The sequence below is a fragment of the Engraulis encrasicolus genome, chromosome 8, assembly GCF_034702125.1.
Source record: "Engraulis encrasicolus isolate BLACKSEA-1 chromosome 8, IST_EnEncr_1.0, whole genome shotgun sequence".
In the NCBI taxonomy this organism is placed as follows: Eukaryota; Metazoa; Chordata; class Actinopteri; order Clupeiformes; family Engraulidae; genus Engraulis; species Engraulis encrasicolus.
In genome coordinates, this window is record NC_085864.1 from 45,953,890 (window position 1) to 45,969,936 (window position 16,047).

Consider the following 16,047-nt stretch of genomic DNA (forward strand, 5'->3'; position numbering starts at 1 on the left):
CAATGAACTTCAGCCAGTGTAAAACTTCAACAGCCGCTTAAATTTATAGTTCACACAAAATAATTTGAAATACAGCCAATAATGCCTCGATTAATTAAATAAATCAACTAATGCTTGTGTAGTCAAAGTACATGTTGACATGCATATTTCTTCTGGTGAAACAGCTTTCCAGTTGTCAGATGAGATGAAAGTGGTTTCACTTCTTGAAGAGAGGAACATCCAGGGAACCCAGCAGTGGATGGTAAGCCATTTCCCTGTTTTGTATTCACCACCCACTGCTATTACAGTAGTCGACATTCCTGCAACAAAAGAAGGAGATCTTTAGTTTTATATATCCAACATGCTTCTGCTGGTGTATTTAGTTGTCTTGATATAGAGGAAGTTGAGTATCATATGTATTTATGCACAACACCTGCATTATTATTGTCATTTTAGCTGCTATGTTACTGATACCAAGTATATTTTCAGCGAGAAATTTGCTCTTATTTGGAATAGATATACAGTTTGCAAAAATTTACAGCAACTTCCCAATTTTTTAAGGGATACAAGGTGGACATAAATGTGAATTAATTTCTGCCCCAAGTTAGTCAATAGTAAGTGAACGGTGACTCTCCCAACCACTTTTGCGGTCCACTGTCAGAATTCCCCACATATAACTATTGGCTGACGGAGCCGAACAAACGAGCATCATGTGAAGAAAAAAAACCTCTCGTGGGGAAAAAAAGACTTCACGTGCCACAGGAGACATATTGTCATTTGTAGTCATTGCTCGTAATCTGGGATGAAGACATTCACACCGTTAAGGGAGTCGAACAGCATTTTTTATGGGACCGTGTAGATTTTGAGACAGGCATGCCGCGGGCACCACACAAATAGATATTTACTTACACAACCATGCTGTGAATCCATTCTCAACGGATAAGAATCACAACCATAGATGACTTGTCCACCACTTCCACTGGGATTCTCTACGCATTGAGTCGGAACCTGTCAAAAATATTAAGATTAGACTTAGATCCTTTGCCTCTGTACTACCAGATAAGGTGTGAATAACCTGTGAAATATTCTCTTGTTCAAATCAGCAGTAAGGTACTTTACAGAAAAATACTTCGTAGGCTATTTTTTCAAAATTCAGAAACATTCACAGATCGACGATAGGATAGGTTGCTTTACAATGTCAACTACCACAATGGATGCAGCATTGGAGTTTATTGCCCTGTCCTATTCAAAGTCTCTCCAACTCTAGCCTGAACAAGGTGAATGCAGAACAGTGATCATTGAATTTCTGATACTTCTTTTAACTCCCTAGGCACTATCACTAGGCAGCATATTAAAAAAAAATATATAGGCTAATTGAAATTGCTTTCATTTTAAGACTGAATTCATCAGTGAAATCAGTACCTTAGTGCGATGTGCATGTGGTCTTCCAAGACCACGCAGCCACTGCCACAGCTAGTTCAACTTGGTCTATACATCATAAAACAAATGATGATTGGTTCTGATTGGTTTCTTTTAACTTCCCAGGAATTTTTTGGTATTAATTTAGGCATCATCAGTGAAATCCGTACCTTAATGCCACACCGCCACTTCCACAGACTGTTCAACTGGGTCTATAAAACATAAAACAAATTAGTTTTCTTTCAACTCCCCAGGCACTGTCACTATGGCACAATATTTAAATATTATATATTTATTATAATATTTATTATTATATTTTAGCTATCCGGGTAAAATCTCTTTTTAAGACTCTGTGAATTCATCAGTGAAATCAGTACCTTAGTGCCACACAGCCACTTCCACAGCTTGTTCAAATGGGTCTGGGGAAGACAATCAAAAAATAAGTTAATGATACACACTCATTATACACGCAGTTGTACAAACCCCAACTCAGTTAAAGTTGGGACACTTGGTATCATTTTCAAAATATACAATTAATTAATTATATAGGAAATAGTGAAAAAACAACATATGTACTGTTTGAACTGAGGAAGAAAATATTGGTTGACAGCAGGGTAACCCAACAAATGACAGTGACACAAAAATAAAAACACTATAGGGATCACAGTGCAAAGCAGGAACCCCTGGTAACACTCAATCAATTTATTACAATTACTTATATACCACATTATCATACATAATTGTGATTCAATGTGCTAAAGATTAGAGAAAGAGAAACGAGAAGAAAAATATACATTTTGTTATAGATAGTAGATAATTAACTCACTATCATCAAATGCAGATGAGAATAAAGCTGTTTTTAATTTCTTTTTAAAACAAGATATTTTTGGGTTCAGTTCTCATTTGGACAGGAAGCTGGTTCCAGCATTTTTCAGTATGACTACTAAATTCCTTTTCACCCTGTCTAAATTTGACCCTAGGCACAACCAGTAGAGGAGATTCTGAAGACCTGAGACATCTATTAGGATGGTATTGCTCACGCATATACAGTATTTGGGGCCTGAGTCATTTAGTGACTCAGTGGAGTGATGTGGTCTCTTTCCTTTGTTTTGGTTAGAAATCTTGGCGCAGCAATGATTAGATTACAGTCTGAATTTGCAGGACTGCTGAGGAACATTATTGCCTAAAATGTTATCCATCTATCCTTTGGACATGTGTGTGTGTGTGTGTGTGTGTGTTTGTGTGTGTGTGTGTGTGTGTGTGTGTGTGTGTGTGTGTGTGTGTGTGTGTGTGTGTGTGAGTGTGTGTGTGTGTGAGTGTTTGAGAGAGAGAGGGGGGGGGGCTGTGGAGCATTATGCACTTAATCTTTGTTGCACCTAAAGTGGGATGGGGGGTCAAGCACTGGTGTCACTTTTACATCTTATTGCACTTTATTTGAAAACCTGCTGCTCGTTGCCTTTTTGACAATGACAATAAACTCTTGAATCTTGATTAGATTTGTTCACACACACACACACACACACACACACACACACACACACACACACACACACACACACACACACACACACACACACACACACACACACACACACACACACACACACACACACACACAGCAGTGAAAACATGCATGAATTCACATACTTTCTCTAACCTCACTCATAACACAAACATACACACACACATGCAGTAGAGAATGTGCCTGTCTACATGTATCATGTCAAGTATGTCAACGTTCAATGGTGTTTAATATCTTGATGTCTGTTATGTATGCCTGTTGTAGGCTGTGACAAGACTGTAATGGTGGTGAGAACGAATTTCCCCTTGGAGACAATAAAAGTCTGTCTATCTAGGCTATCTATATTTAGACCATGGTGGGCATACATCAATGCATCAGTGAATGTGTTTTGGGCATATTTTCTTTTTTCATAATAGTCTTCTTTTGAAAACATTTACACGTAATGAGTTACACATCTTGACTTCTCGTTCCAGATGATTACATATAAAAAAAAGTCCCTGCAGGCAACCCCAAATGTTCCATCAGTTTCTACACTCAACAAGTTCAATTTAACTCTATATTTGTCGGAAAACCAGAAGGTTGTTGATGATTTTAACCAACATCAATGGAATTACGTTAAGCTGTGATGAAAAGCATGTAGGAATAGTGGCGATCAAAACCAGAAGAGGGAACACCACCCCCCTTCCTCCCCTACAAATCGCACCTTGTCTATATCAAATGGGTCTGACACTATATGCTCAGAATAGCGTTGAACTAATGCTGCAAAAAATGTACAATACATCTCGTATTCAACTGTCCGTCTAATCCCAGGGCCTACAGCGTTTGAATCGTCACATTAAAAAAATGTAAACAAACCGATCGACTCGTGCTTGCTGCAAAATGTCTTGCATAATGCAGGACACTCTGTTGACACAGTGTTTGTAATCGTGTCTTGAACAATTTGAAGCACAGCTGAGTTTGGCTTTGCTCCATACATTTTGGCCAACATAATTGAGGCTCTGTGGTAAGAACGGCGTTTTGGTTGTTTCATCAGAGATGCTTACTACTCTTCATTTGACTCACTAGTCCCTGAGTAGAGTACAGTTGCCTTGTTCTTTTTTAAGTCATGGTTCTCATTTGTCATAGATAATGAAGAAGATATGTCCAGATAAATTAGCCCAGTATGTAACAAGCTAGGCTAAATGAATGGCATATGACTCGGCATAGCAAAGGTTATGTTCTGACTCTTAGCATCATGACAGAGCAGATATGTCTTGTGGATGCAAATAATTGGACAACATAGTTTCAATTAGTTTTAGATTTAACTATTTGTACAATCTAGTTTTCCTAAGTTACTAAGTTCGACAAGTTACTTGCCATTGGTAGTACTCGTGTTGGGACTGCCATGTTGGTTGTGAACGTGCACGAGACGACGTAAACGTGACGACGTGAACGTGAAGATATCGCAGTGCACATTATTTTTTTAACCCCTTAAGACACAGCATTATAAAATAGCTGTTACCAGAATGGCAATGACCAAGTCGTAATGTATTACTAAAGGCCCCGTGCACTGTCATAGTAGTGTAGTGCTATAATAGTTAACTTTAAATGTCTATTACAGCGTGCCACAGAGGTATGGCGTGCAGTAAGGGGCTACATGTATTTATTTATTTATTTATTTATATATTTCAAGAATAACCCCTTGTGATGTGTCTTCTCATTTTCGAGGGGGTCCTTATGATAACACAAAAGGAAAAAGAAAAGCAGGACTTGAATACACAAAATAGACAGTCACACTCACAGACCTGCTAACATTGCTCTCCAAACTAACCCACCACCTAAGAGTATACAGTACTTAATTTGTAAGCTATCGTGATAATATCATTGGCTGTGAAATAAATCCAAGAAAAGGAAAATGATGGGAGCGGTACACAAAACAACAGAAAATAAACCAGACATACAGCTGAGAAACACAAGCTGCCAGACTCAGGTAGCCACAACCACATGGACTAATCAAAAACAAAAGCAACAAAATAAGCAAAAAAAACAAACAAACAAAAACCAGGACAGTCATTCAGAATTCTTTTGGGGACTGTCTGGTAGGCAACTCACCAAATGTTCCTTCGAGTTTCCCTTCTAGCTTTGCTGTACCCTTGATCCTGTGTAACTGATGAAGAGAGTTGTGGCTCTGACCACTGAAATTTTCAACACTCTGAATTGTGCAAATGTTTCATCCTCTACAGAGCTACAGTATCTTTCCCTACTTTAACACCGTCCGGGATGAGCTATCAAACATCCTGCTCTGTGTCGTAGCTATTCCAGCTGTTTACATAGTTGTGTTCTGTTTATGTTGGACGGAGCAATGAGGCTGTTTCCCATGACACGTAGTTCCTTACATGGCAGGGCTCTAGACTAACTTTTTGCACTGGTTGCACTGGTGCGCCCAACTTGTTTTCTTGAGTGCACCAGCACAAGTTAGGTGCACCCAAGAATACACGAAATAGACAGTCACACTCACAGACCTGCTAACATTGCTCTCCAAACTAACCCACCACCTAAGAGTATACTACAGTACTTTAAATTAATGTGTAAGCTATCATGGTAATATCATTGGCTGTAAAATTAATCCAAGAAAAGGAAAAGGATGGAAGTGGTAAACAAAACAACAGAAAATAAACCAGACATAAAGCTGAGAAAGAAGCTTCCTGACTCAGTCCAAATAAGGGAAGTGTCACAAGTAAACATTTTAAAATGAATAAGATAGTAAACCACATGGACTAATGAAAAACAAAAGCAACAAAATAAGCAAAAAAAACAAACAAGCAAAAATCAGGACAGTCATTCAGAATGAGTCATTCAGAGGGCTGTATGACAGGCACCTCACCAAATGTTCCTTCCAGTTTCCCTTCTAGCTTTGCTGTACCCTTGATCCTGTATAACTGATGAAGAGAGTTGTGGCTCTGACCAATGAAATTTCTAACACTCTGAATTGTGCAAATGTTTCATCCTCTACAGAGCTACAGTATCTTTCTCTTCTTTCTTCTTTCTTTGTGGGCGGTGGTAGCTCAGGTGGTAGAGGAGCCCTTCGGCAACCCAAAGGTTGCAGGTTTGAGCCCCGCTCGGCCTGAGTCCATCGGTGTGTCCTTGAGCAAGATACTTAACCCCAAGTTGCTCCTGGTGGCAGGGTGGTACCCTGCGTGGCAGCCACGGCCACTGGTGTGTGAATGTGAGTGTGAATGGGTGAATGTGAGGCATACAATGTAAAGTGCTTTGAGTGTCCGAAGGAGTGGAAAGGCGCTATATAAAGGCAGTCCATTTACCATTTACCATTTTGACACCTTCCGGGCAGAGCTATCGAATATCCTGCTCTCTGTCATGGCTATTTATCCAGATTTTTCCAGCATTAGTTGTGTTCTGCTTTTGTTGGACGGAGCAATGTTTCCTGTTTCCTATGACACATAGTTCCTCCTTATGTAACCGAGTGGAGGTACACTGATCAAACCATTTGATTAGAATATTGAAAAATGACTACGCCAGTCTCATTATCAGGTGAGGCAACCCTGGAATTATAATCACACAATATTTCCCAGACAGGTTCGGAATTAACTTGAGGACACAGTTGTTACCAAACATACATTTTTTTTAATTTTTTCTCTTTCAGTATAAGATACTTTGATAAAACTCATGAACGGACAGGCATTTATCTCACTATCACAGTTACATTACACAGACAGTCAGGCTGGGAAGCCAAAAGGGTTCAAGCCGGATACGGCTGAGGAACAATGGTACTGGGTGGCATGAGCTAGTGTTTGGAATGAGATACAGTCTATGTTGTTAAAGCATCCAGATTTGGCACAGCAAACAAAAATAACAAAAATGAAAATAAATACAAGTGGACTAAGCAAAGGAAACCACTGCACACAATAGTAAGTAAAGGTTGTTCATAACACAGAAGTGTGTCCAGCATACATCAATGCACACCGTAGTTAGTAAAGGTTGTTCACACCACAGAAGTGTTTCCAGTACATAATCAATTACTAAGCCATCCCAGACAACTAAGCCGCGCCAGGTGGGCCTGTATCAGATCACGCTATCCCAACCCGAGAATCCTAGTGCGTCAGTCACTCACGTCCATATAAGAACTGGCCTACATAAATCTCCTCCTTAAAAGAGCTCGTAAGGACACAAGGCAAACAAACAAAACTAAAGAAAAGCCCTGAGAAAGACGGTGGTGTCCCCCCGTCCCCAAATGGCATGCCCAACACGCTCCTAAACGTGTTTCCGACCTCGGGCATGGCAGCTTAGCGGGTTGGGGGTCGGACACATCACAAACCAGATCCAGCGAGAAGCTAAGAGTCTTCACTTATCAAGTCAGACGCCCAGTGCCAAAGATAACCAGAGGGTTCTTGAACCCTAGACCTAGATTTTGGCATTCAGACTTATTTTTTGGCACTAGGGTTTCTTGAACCATAGACCTAGAATTTGGCATTCAGACTTAGTTTTTGGCACTAGGGTTTCTTGAACCATAGACCTAGAATTTGGAATTCAGACTTAGTTTTTGGCATTAAGACCTAGAATTTGGCATTCAGACTTACTTTTTGGCATTAAGACCTAGATTTTGGCATCCAGACTTAATTTTTGGCACTAGGGTTTCTTGAACCCTAGACCTAGATTGTGGCATTCAGACTTATTTTTCGGCATTAACACCTAGATTTTGGCATTCAGACTTAATTTTTGGCACTAGGGTTTCTTGAACCATAGACCTAGAATTTGGCATCTGGACTTCATTTGTGGCATTAGAACCTAGAATTTGGCCTCTTGAACCCTAGACCTAGATTTTGGGAAGTCCAGATGCCAAATTCTAGGTCTGACTTCCAGAAAGGTGTTCCAGCTATTTTGGAGCAAGTGCCAGAAATTAGGTCTAGGGGGCGTGGACTATGGGAATTTAATGTTTTTGACTTAGTGCCAAAAACTATGTACGGATGCCAGAAATTAGGTCTGGGGGGCGTGGCCTATGGGAATTGAAGGTTTTTGACTTAGTGCCAAAAACTAAGTACGGATGACAGAAATGAGGTCTGGGGGGCGTCGCCTATGTAAATTTAATGTAGAGAGTAGAGTAGAGTATCGTTTATTGATCCCACACACACACACACACACACACACACACACACACACACACACACACACACACACACACACACAAGCAGCTGTGCATTCCACTGAAGAGGAGTCAAAGGGTAAAGAGTCCAGGTAGATAAAGTGTGCAGGAGGGGGATCTGTTATGCAGTCCAGTCCCCTATGACGATCTCTCTTTGTGTGTCCTTCTGTGCGATGTTGAATAGCTGGATGGCCCTGGGTACAAAGGACTTCTGCAGCCTGTCTGTCTTGCTGGAGATGGCGCGCAGTCTGTGACTGAACAGGCTTCTCTGGTTGTCGAAGACTGGGTACAGGGGGTGCTTGTAGTTGTCCAAAATAGAGTCCAATCTGCTAAGTGTCCTCTTGTCAGCTGAGGTTGTTTTTGACTTATTGCCAAAAGCTAAGTCTGGATGCCAGAAATGAGGTCTGGGGGGCGTCGCCTATGTAAATTTAATGTTTTTGACTTATTGCCAAAAGCTAAGTCCGGATGCCAGAAACGAAGTCTGGGGTGTCGCCACCTTGTGGTAGAAGACCATATAACAGGTAATAATTAGGGTTAGGCTAAAATGGGTTAAGCCACCTTGCACCCAAACCTGACTTCTACCCCCTCCTCTCTTCTCCCCTTTATTCCCTTGCCCCATCTCCTTTTGTAAAGCCACCTTGGGTTACTTGAGAGTCGTTAGGCCTATATAAAGTTATTATTATTGTTATTGTTACAATTTATTTGAATACTTTTGACATTAACTCTGCTATGAGACACTAATATTATTAGTTTAGCTTATACATGAATGTGCTTGAGTGTCATAGATCACCATGTACGTTTCTGTGGAGGTTTATTTTGTTTTGTCTTATAGGAACAGCACAGTGTTATTCCTGCTGTCATTGAAACCTGGCAAAGAAGAATGAAACCACCCAACTTGTGAGAAGGTGAGTAGAATTTATTTCACATATAAAATGTGATTATTATTACTACACTTCTCCCTCAGTAAAATATTAAACATACATTTTCTTCTTAATTTCCCACCTTCATCAGCTGCTTGGTAATAACAATAACATGGTAACTAGACTTCTCCATCAGTAAAATATTTCAAATAATTCAATTTTGTCCCTTAACTTCCTTTTTTTTATCAAGCTTTAATTCATCTTTAAAATTTGAAAAATAAAAAATAAAATCCTTTGGGTAGCAAAGTGCTCCCCTCTAGTGGCTGTTTCGGCGCTGTCCTCTTCTGCGTCTCCTCCGGGTGTCTTTGCGTCCTCTCTTGAACCTCCTCCCTTTGGCCGCCTCGTCCTCGTCTGACCCCATGGCCTGGACAGGGACACTCCCCCCACCCTGGCAAGCTTGCAACAGCACTCCCAAAGGCTCAATGCCTAACAACACAGACGTTAAAAACAGAGAATTAAACAAACAGGGGAAAAACAGCAGCAGCATTAAAGGTTATAACACTCATGCCATGAGTGGGTTTTTTTTAACCCATTGACGCCTAAGGCACCTGCAAAAAATGGTGCTGAATGCCTGAGCCCTTTTTGAGAAAAGCTGCCCTCAGCCTATAAAAACCTAAATATCCAAGCTTCCGAAGCACATGAAAATATGCACTTAATATGCATTTAACCGCTACGACCCTCATCTTTCAGTAGAATGTGTTCACTCATCTCAAACAAACAAAGTTGTCTCAAATCTCATGAGCCTGAACATTGCATTATGCAGCATCAGGCCTCAATGCGTTAAATCACTCTGCAATTCATGTAAGTAATAAAAACAGAAGTGTCACAAAAAGTATACGCAAAATAATGGCTTTTACATTAGGGCTTTGTTTCAGGAGACACAAGTGTGTAGATTACAAAACCAGACAAAGCATTACACGGTTGTGTTAAGGTCTGTAAATGATTGTCATATCACCAAATATGTGTAATCAGACGGAATTCTGGACAGGTTTTCTATACAGTCCTGCCAACGGTTGCCAACTGTTACCGGGTGAATACCGGCCGCAACAAGATCAAACAACAGAGAATTGCTGGACTGTACAGCAAGAGCGATAGAAGCGTCAGAGTGTGCCCGTTAAAAGTAAAATGCAAGCATTCCAATATTCGCATTGGCTGTGGCGGCTGTTGCTGAACCGCATCATAGCTAAGTTGCATAATATCCACAGAAGTCGAACTACAAATTGTCGCTCGAGTCGTGCGAATCGCCTCTAGTCGCACGAATCGCTTTTGTCTCTTCTGTCTCCCACTACTCAATGCAAAGTAAATTACTTTCGTCGCTGTAATCGCTCATGTCGCGCTTGATTTATTCGTGCCTTTACAGTGGCTCAGACTTTAACTTGAAGGTTTGAGTTTTATTGCAAAAATACAGAGTAAACTTACCAGCCTATAATAATTACAAAAGTCACAGCTGACATGCTATACATGGGTTCTAAACTGTGTTTATAACCTGACTGCTCAAAACTATCTGCGCGCAACTCAACCTCTGATTGTTTCTAACCACTGTCGGTCAGAAAAATAGCGCACGTGGTTGGCTGCCAGTGTCTTGCCCCTCCTCATTACATCGTATTTACAAACACTGAGAACCCATCTATATGAAAACAATACCTTTTCCCTTTTTGGGACTTGGTCTTGTGGGAATCGGAGCGGAGGCTATGTCATTGGCCGTCACAGCTGGAGCTCTGATAGGACTCTGTGGCTTAGGAGCCACCTGCAGCACTTCCTCTGCGACCTCGTTCTCCATCTTGGTTGCAGTCACTGAAGAATAGGAATAGAAAATGCACAACATAAATGTACATACATATATCCATACATCAATACACATAATCTTTATCTTAAAACTTTTTAGATGTGCTATGATTATTTTTTGATACCATTTTTTCTTATTTTCGTCAGAAAACCATTCCTTTTAGGAATTTGTGAATACCGGTATAAACTATTCAGTATATTGATATTGAGCACGTGTTGGTATCATTTATTAGCCTATTATATCAGAGATGGTTGATCTCATTGCACAAAGATGTTATGCCAAATTAGATTAGAAAGTAATCATAGGGAGGGACTGCACCTTTGAAGGTGACTATTGTTGTGTGGTGGCGCGTTGGCTTTGCTTATAGAGTCATTCAAAATCAGGATGTCTGAAGCTCGCACTCAGTAAAAAAAACTAATAAGAGATGCCCATATATCAGTGGGTTCTCACGTATGCCGTTCTAGTTACAAATGTGCAAAGGCTTATCAAAAGATAAGAAAGTGAAATGGGAAATGTAGGGCAAAAATTGATAGTATGGAAATAAATGCCATTATAGGTATTTTCATTATTGCACATTTGTACAAAAGATGAATCATCGGCTCAAGCATCCCTTTGGTCTAAAACAGATGGAAGACCAGTTTGCTCACCTACAATGTCAATAACAAGGTTCAGAGACATTTCTGAAGTATACAGTACGTATGTGCTTACATGTTAGACTAGGCCTGACAGGTGGAGCCCTGGTAGGACTCTGATCCTCTGGACTCTGTGGTGGAGTAGCCACAGGCAGCACTTGATCAGCAACCTCATTTCCCCTCTCGTTTGCAGTCACTAGGGTATGGGAATAGGAAATATGTATGTTACAGTACGTACATGTGCATACATCCAAACAACATAATGTTCTGTTTTTTAGAAAACAGAACACATTCCACTGTAGGAATGTGTGTATATTAGGGCTGTAACGATACACTCAATTCACGATTCGGTTCTTATCACGATTTTAGACATACGGTTCGATACACCCCACGATTTCACATTTGCCAGCTATAAAATTAAGTTATGAATAAAACTATGACAGATTGTAGGTAGAATAGATTACAAGAGGCTACAAATATTTTTTTAAAGTTTAAATATAATAATGATGGCTCTGCCATCCAGTCGCTCTAGGTACTCTCAGTCAAGATTGTTCTCCGTTGTGGTACCCAAGTGGTGGAACAGTCTCCCAGAGGCAGCAAGACTAAGCACATCTCTTGCAGCCTTCAAGAAACAACTAAAGACATTCCTCTTTCGAGAGAATCTACTAGACTAATGCTTGAACTGGCCTTGCCCCAGGGCAGACTCCTGACATGATGTTTAGTTTAGTTTAGTTTAGTTTGTGAGTGTGTGTTTGTGTGTGTGTGTACTCGTTATTTCCTCTTTATTTAAAAAAAATAAATAAATAACCCCTCTTTGAAATTGCACTTGTTGTTCTGTATATCTCCTGTGCACTTTATATTTGCTTGTGATGTTGGCTTGATTATGTCCTCTTTTGAAAGTCGCTTTGGTTATAAACCGTCAGCCAAATGCAATGTAATGTAATGTAATGTAATAATGATGATTTGAAGCTTGGAAGTACTATCACTTCCTATCATGTGGTAGTTTTCTGGACTGATGGGTGTCAAAACCTTGTAAGGGTGTATAATGATACTGCCTCCTTGTATCACGATACAGTATCATGAGTCTGTGTATCACAATTTTCTCGGTTCGAGACAATAGCATTACAGCCCTAGTGTATATACTGTGTATGTTGTGCATGTGTGGCTATAACATTGTGAGGATTGGCCTTTATCTTAGTACATGACATTCCTGATGATTTGATATGACCTTAACTTACCATGACGACTGGGCTGTGGCACGTCCGTATAAGCACTGCAAATACAGTAATCTTAGTCATGAAACTGGTCTGTTATCTCAAGAAGTTGCTGCTCAGGACTGAGACTAAATCTCTGAACTTACGAGAATGGGAGGTTAAATGGACGACACCACCGGAGTGGGGCAGCCGTGTGCCCAATCACCATTGTGGCGTTGAAGCCATACGGATCATCCTCACACTGCTGAGGGAACTGCAGTAAACAGACATGTCATGGAACAAAATACAGTATCAAGTCAAGTCAAGTGTACTTTATTGTCAAAAATCTATGTAACAGCGTTAGCACAGAAGTTTGAAAATTGCGTTTGACCAGTCTCCAATGTGCATTGACGATAATCTCTCTCACACATTCACACACACACACACACACACACACACACACACACACACACACACACACACACACACACACACACACACGCACACACACGCACACACACACAACTAACCTACTCATACATGAATTTACCATTCTTTTCTGACACATTAATTCACAGCATACACACAGACAATACACATACAGACAGTGTTGCCAGATTGGGCTGTTTCCTCCCTTAGTGGGCTGCTTAGGATGGCCGTCTGCAGGTAAAAATGGGTAAAACGGGCATTTGGGCAGGTTTTTTTCTGCACACAGAAATCAATAGTTAAAATTGGGCGGGATTTAGTGGCTTCAGGTGGGTTTTGAGTATTTTTGGGCTGGGGATCATCAGTCTCATCTGGCAACCCTGCATACAGACATGTACCATACAATACAAATATGCCTGAACAATTTCACAATGTGTATTATAACTGACTTTGAATTGACATGGTGAAATTAAATGTAAAAAAAGTAAGAATTACTCTGAGGTTTTCCCCGTCTCCATCTCCATTTGTGAGGGAGTTACTTTCGTAATGCACTTCCTCCGGTCTGCCATGGCTGTCGCTAGTTGACTGACAAAACAAAACACACACACACATATCATCCTCACACTGCTGAGGGAACTGCAGTCAACACACACGTCATGGAACAAAATACAGGGTAACACTTTATTTTAGGGATACATCTATTAGCACTAATACATACAATACCCCTGTATAAGTGACTTGTAAGGGATGTACTAAACAAAATCAAACATTTGTTAAGCATGTATTCGCAAATGTCTTGTTCATGCACAATAAGGGATTTATTACCAATTTAACCTTAGTAAGGACCTAGTAGGCCTTAGCGTTTGCTTAGTACATGCCTTACAAGTTACTTATGCAGGTATTAACATTGTATGTATTAGTGCTAATAGATGTGTCCCTAAAAGTGTTACCAAATACAGTATCAAGTCAAGTCAGGTGTACTTTATTGTCAAAAATCTATGTAACAGGGTTAGCACAGAAGTTTGAAAATTGCGTTTGACCAGTCTCCAATGTGCATTGACAATAATCTCTCTCTCTCTCACACACACACACACACACACACACACACACACACACACACACACACACACACACACACACACACACACACACACACAACTAACCTACTCATACATGAATTTACACTTCTTTTCTGACACATTAATTCACAGCATACCTGTACACACAGACAATACACATACAGACATGTACAATACAATACAAATATGCCTGAACGATTTCACAATGTGTATTATAACTGACTTTGAATTGACATGGTGAAATTAAATGTAAAAAAAGTAAGCATTACTCTGAGGTTTTCCCCGTCTCCATCTCCATTTGTGAGGGAGTTACTTTCGTAATGCACTTCCTCCGGTCTGCCATGGCTGTCGCTAGTTGACTGACAAAACAAAACACACACACACACACACACGCACGAGGAGCCATTAGGATTAGCACACATTTCAACTGCTTTCACATTTCTGAAATAACAGATTTGGTAGTGAATGCACTACATGCCTTTGGTCTCGAAGTATTTGTGTCACATACGATAAAACTTGAAGATCAAGTTTTGCTCCGTGCTTAGCATTGTTGCCAAATGCTGTACAGTACTATACCGTAGGCAGTTCTGAGGTGAGCCTTAAACCTCATTGCAGTGGTTGTTCTCACTTCTCCCTCGGGCCCTGTTTTGCTTCCCTTTTGGCATGTTGTCAATAGATCATTAAGCAATAGCAATACCTAATATCCCAGTACGATTACCAGCATGGTAAAATTGAATAGACACGTTTGTGCACTCGCGGCAGCGTGGAGCCATACAAACAATTTATCTGATGAGTTAGACATGAAATGTTTCAAAACACACTGCTGATGGGTGTAACCTCACTTCTTACTTAAATGTTATGTAATCAAAATAATAGGGTGTGTTACCATGTCCTTAGTTACACTTGCCCAAGCCATCTTGATGATCAAGACTATCATAACAGATGTCGCTAAGTTGTCCTGTCACTTCCTGTGGATGTTCCCGCCACTACTGCACATGACCTCTGGCCCACGGAAGTAATCCACCTCCTCACCTCTTCTACTAAGATACGTGTTTACATATTTGTAAACAACAATATGAGAGCTGGACAAGACTGTATGCATTACTGCCTGGGCAAACAATATTAACAGTTTGCCATCTGATGTCTAGAAATAAAGGAGCACAAGGGTTGGTCCAGACCATTTATACTGCACATAAATGCAGAGGTATTTTAATTATATTTACAGTTGTGCCGATGCATGTTTGGGTGTGTGAAGTTGGCAAAGTTAAAGCGCCTGGAGCCTAACAATATCCTGTGAAGCACAATTGCCTATTACAGAAGTTAACTATTTCATATACACTATATTACCAAAAGTATCTGCCTTGACTCACATATTTACTGCTATCCCATTCCTAACCCCTAGGGTTCAAAATGATACTAGTCCTTTTTTGCAGCTGTTCTAGCTTCAGCTCATCTGGGAAGGATGTATGCAAGGTTGAGGAGTGTGTACAGAGGAATATTTGACCATTCTCCTAAAAGCACATTGGTGACGTCAAACACAGATGTTGGCAGAGAAGGCCTGTCTCTGGACTGTGTGAAGGCCAGTCAAGTTCATTTATACCATACTCTGTCATCCATGTCTTAATGCAGTGGTTCCCAAACTTTTGAATTGGGGACCCCCCTTTTGGACTGTAGAATATTTTCACGACCCCCCCACCCACCCGTCTTAGCCTAGCATGGATTTCTAGCAATATTACAGTAGCTGACAAACTACCGGATTAGCCCGAATATAAGACGTGTTTTTTTTCCTCTAAAAATACACCTAAAAAGTGTGGTCGTCTTATTTCCGCGCTCTAGACAAAATACCACAGAAAACGTAATTTCACAACGAGTGTTATGACGTACAATAACAAACTACGAATCGGCCACCGTCCCTCACAACAATACCACAACAGAAATAAAAATGGAGAAGACA

At 40.4% G+C, this 16,047-nt stretch overlaps 1 protein-coding gene and 1 long non-coding RNA gene across 2 annotated transcripts; both read right to left on the reverse strand.

The window, feature by feature from the left end:
- Nucleotides 1-1,399: 1,399 nt before the first annotated feature.
- On the reverse strand, nt 1,400-5,167 carry LOC134454698 (uncharacterized). The gene is made up of 4 exons (XR_010035890.1): nt 5,012-5,167; nt 1,776-1,817; nt 1,569-1,610; nt 1,400-1,467 (listed from the first exon to the last, which is right to left on the reverse strand). It is a non-coding gene; the product is annotated as an uncharacterized LOC134454698 (long non-coding RNA).
- A 3,897-nt stretch (nt 5,168-9,064) lies between these two features.
- On the reverse strand, nt 9,065-15,265 carry LOC134454695 (uncharacterized). The gene is made up of 8 exons (XM_063205861.1): nt 14,980-15,265; nt 14,363-14,452; nt 13,510-13,599; nt 12,756-12,862; nt 12,634-12,668; nt 11,472-11,591; nt 10,622-10,771; nt 9,065-9,403 (listed from the first exon to the last, which is right to left on the reverse strand). The coding sequence occupies exons 1-8, from the start codon at nt 15,028-15,030 to the stop codon at nt 9,234-9,236; spliced, it is 813 nt and encodes a 270-aa protein (XP_063061931.1). The 5' UTR covers nt 15,031-15,265; the 3' UTR covers nt 9,065-9,233.
- Nucleotides 15,266-16,047: the final 782 nt, after the last annotated feature.

Excerpts from the sequence above, each read along its gene's own strand:
- LOC134454695 (XM_063205861.1), bottom strand. The coding sequence starts at position 15,030 with ATGATAGTCTTGATCATCAAGATGGCTTGGGCAAGTGTAACTAAGGAC. Across the intron at positions 12,669-12,755 it reads CCATTTAACCTCCCATTCTC|TGCTTATACGGACGTGCCAC; the intron begins GTAAGTTCAGAG and ends CTGTATTTGCAG. Across the intron at positions 11,592-12,633 it reads GCCACAGCCCAGTCGTCATG|TGACTGCAAACGAGAGGGGA; the intron begins GTAAGTTAAGGT and ends CCCATACCCTAG.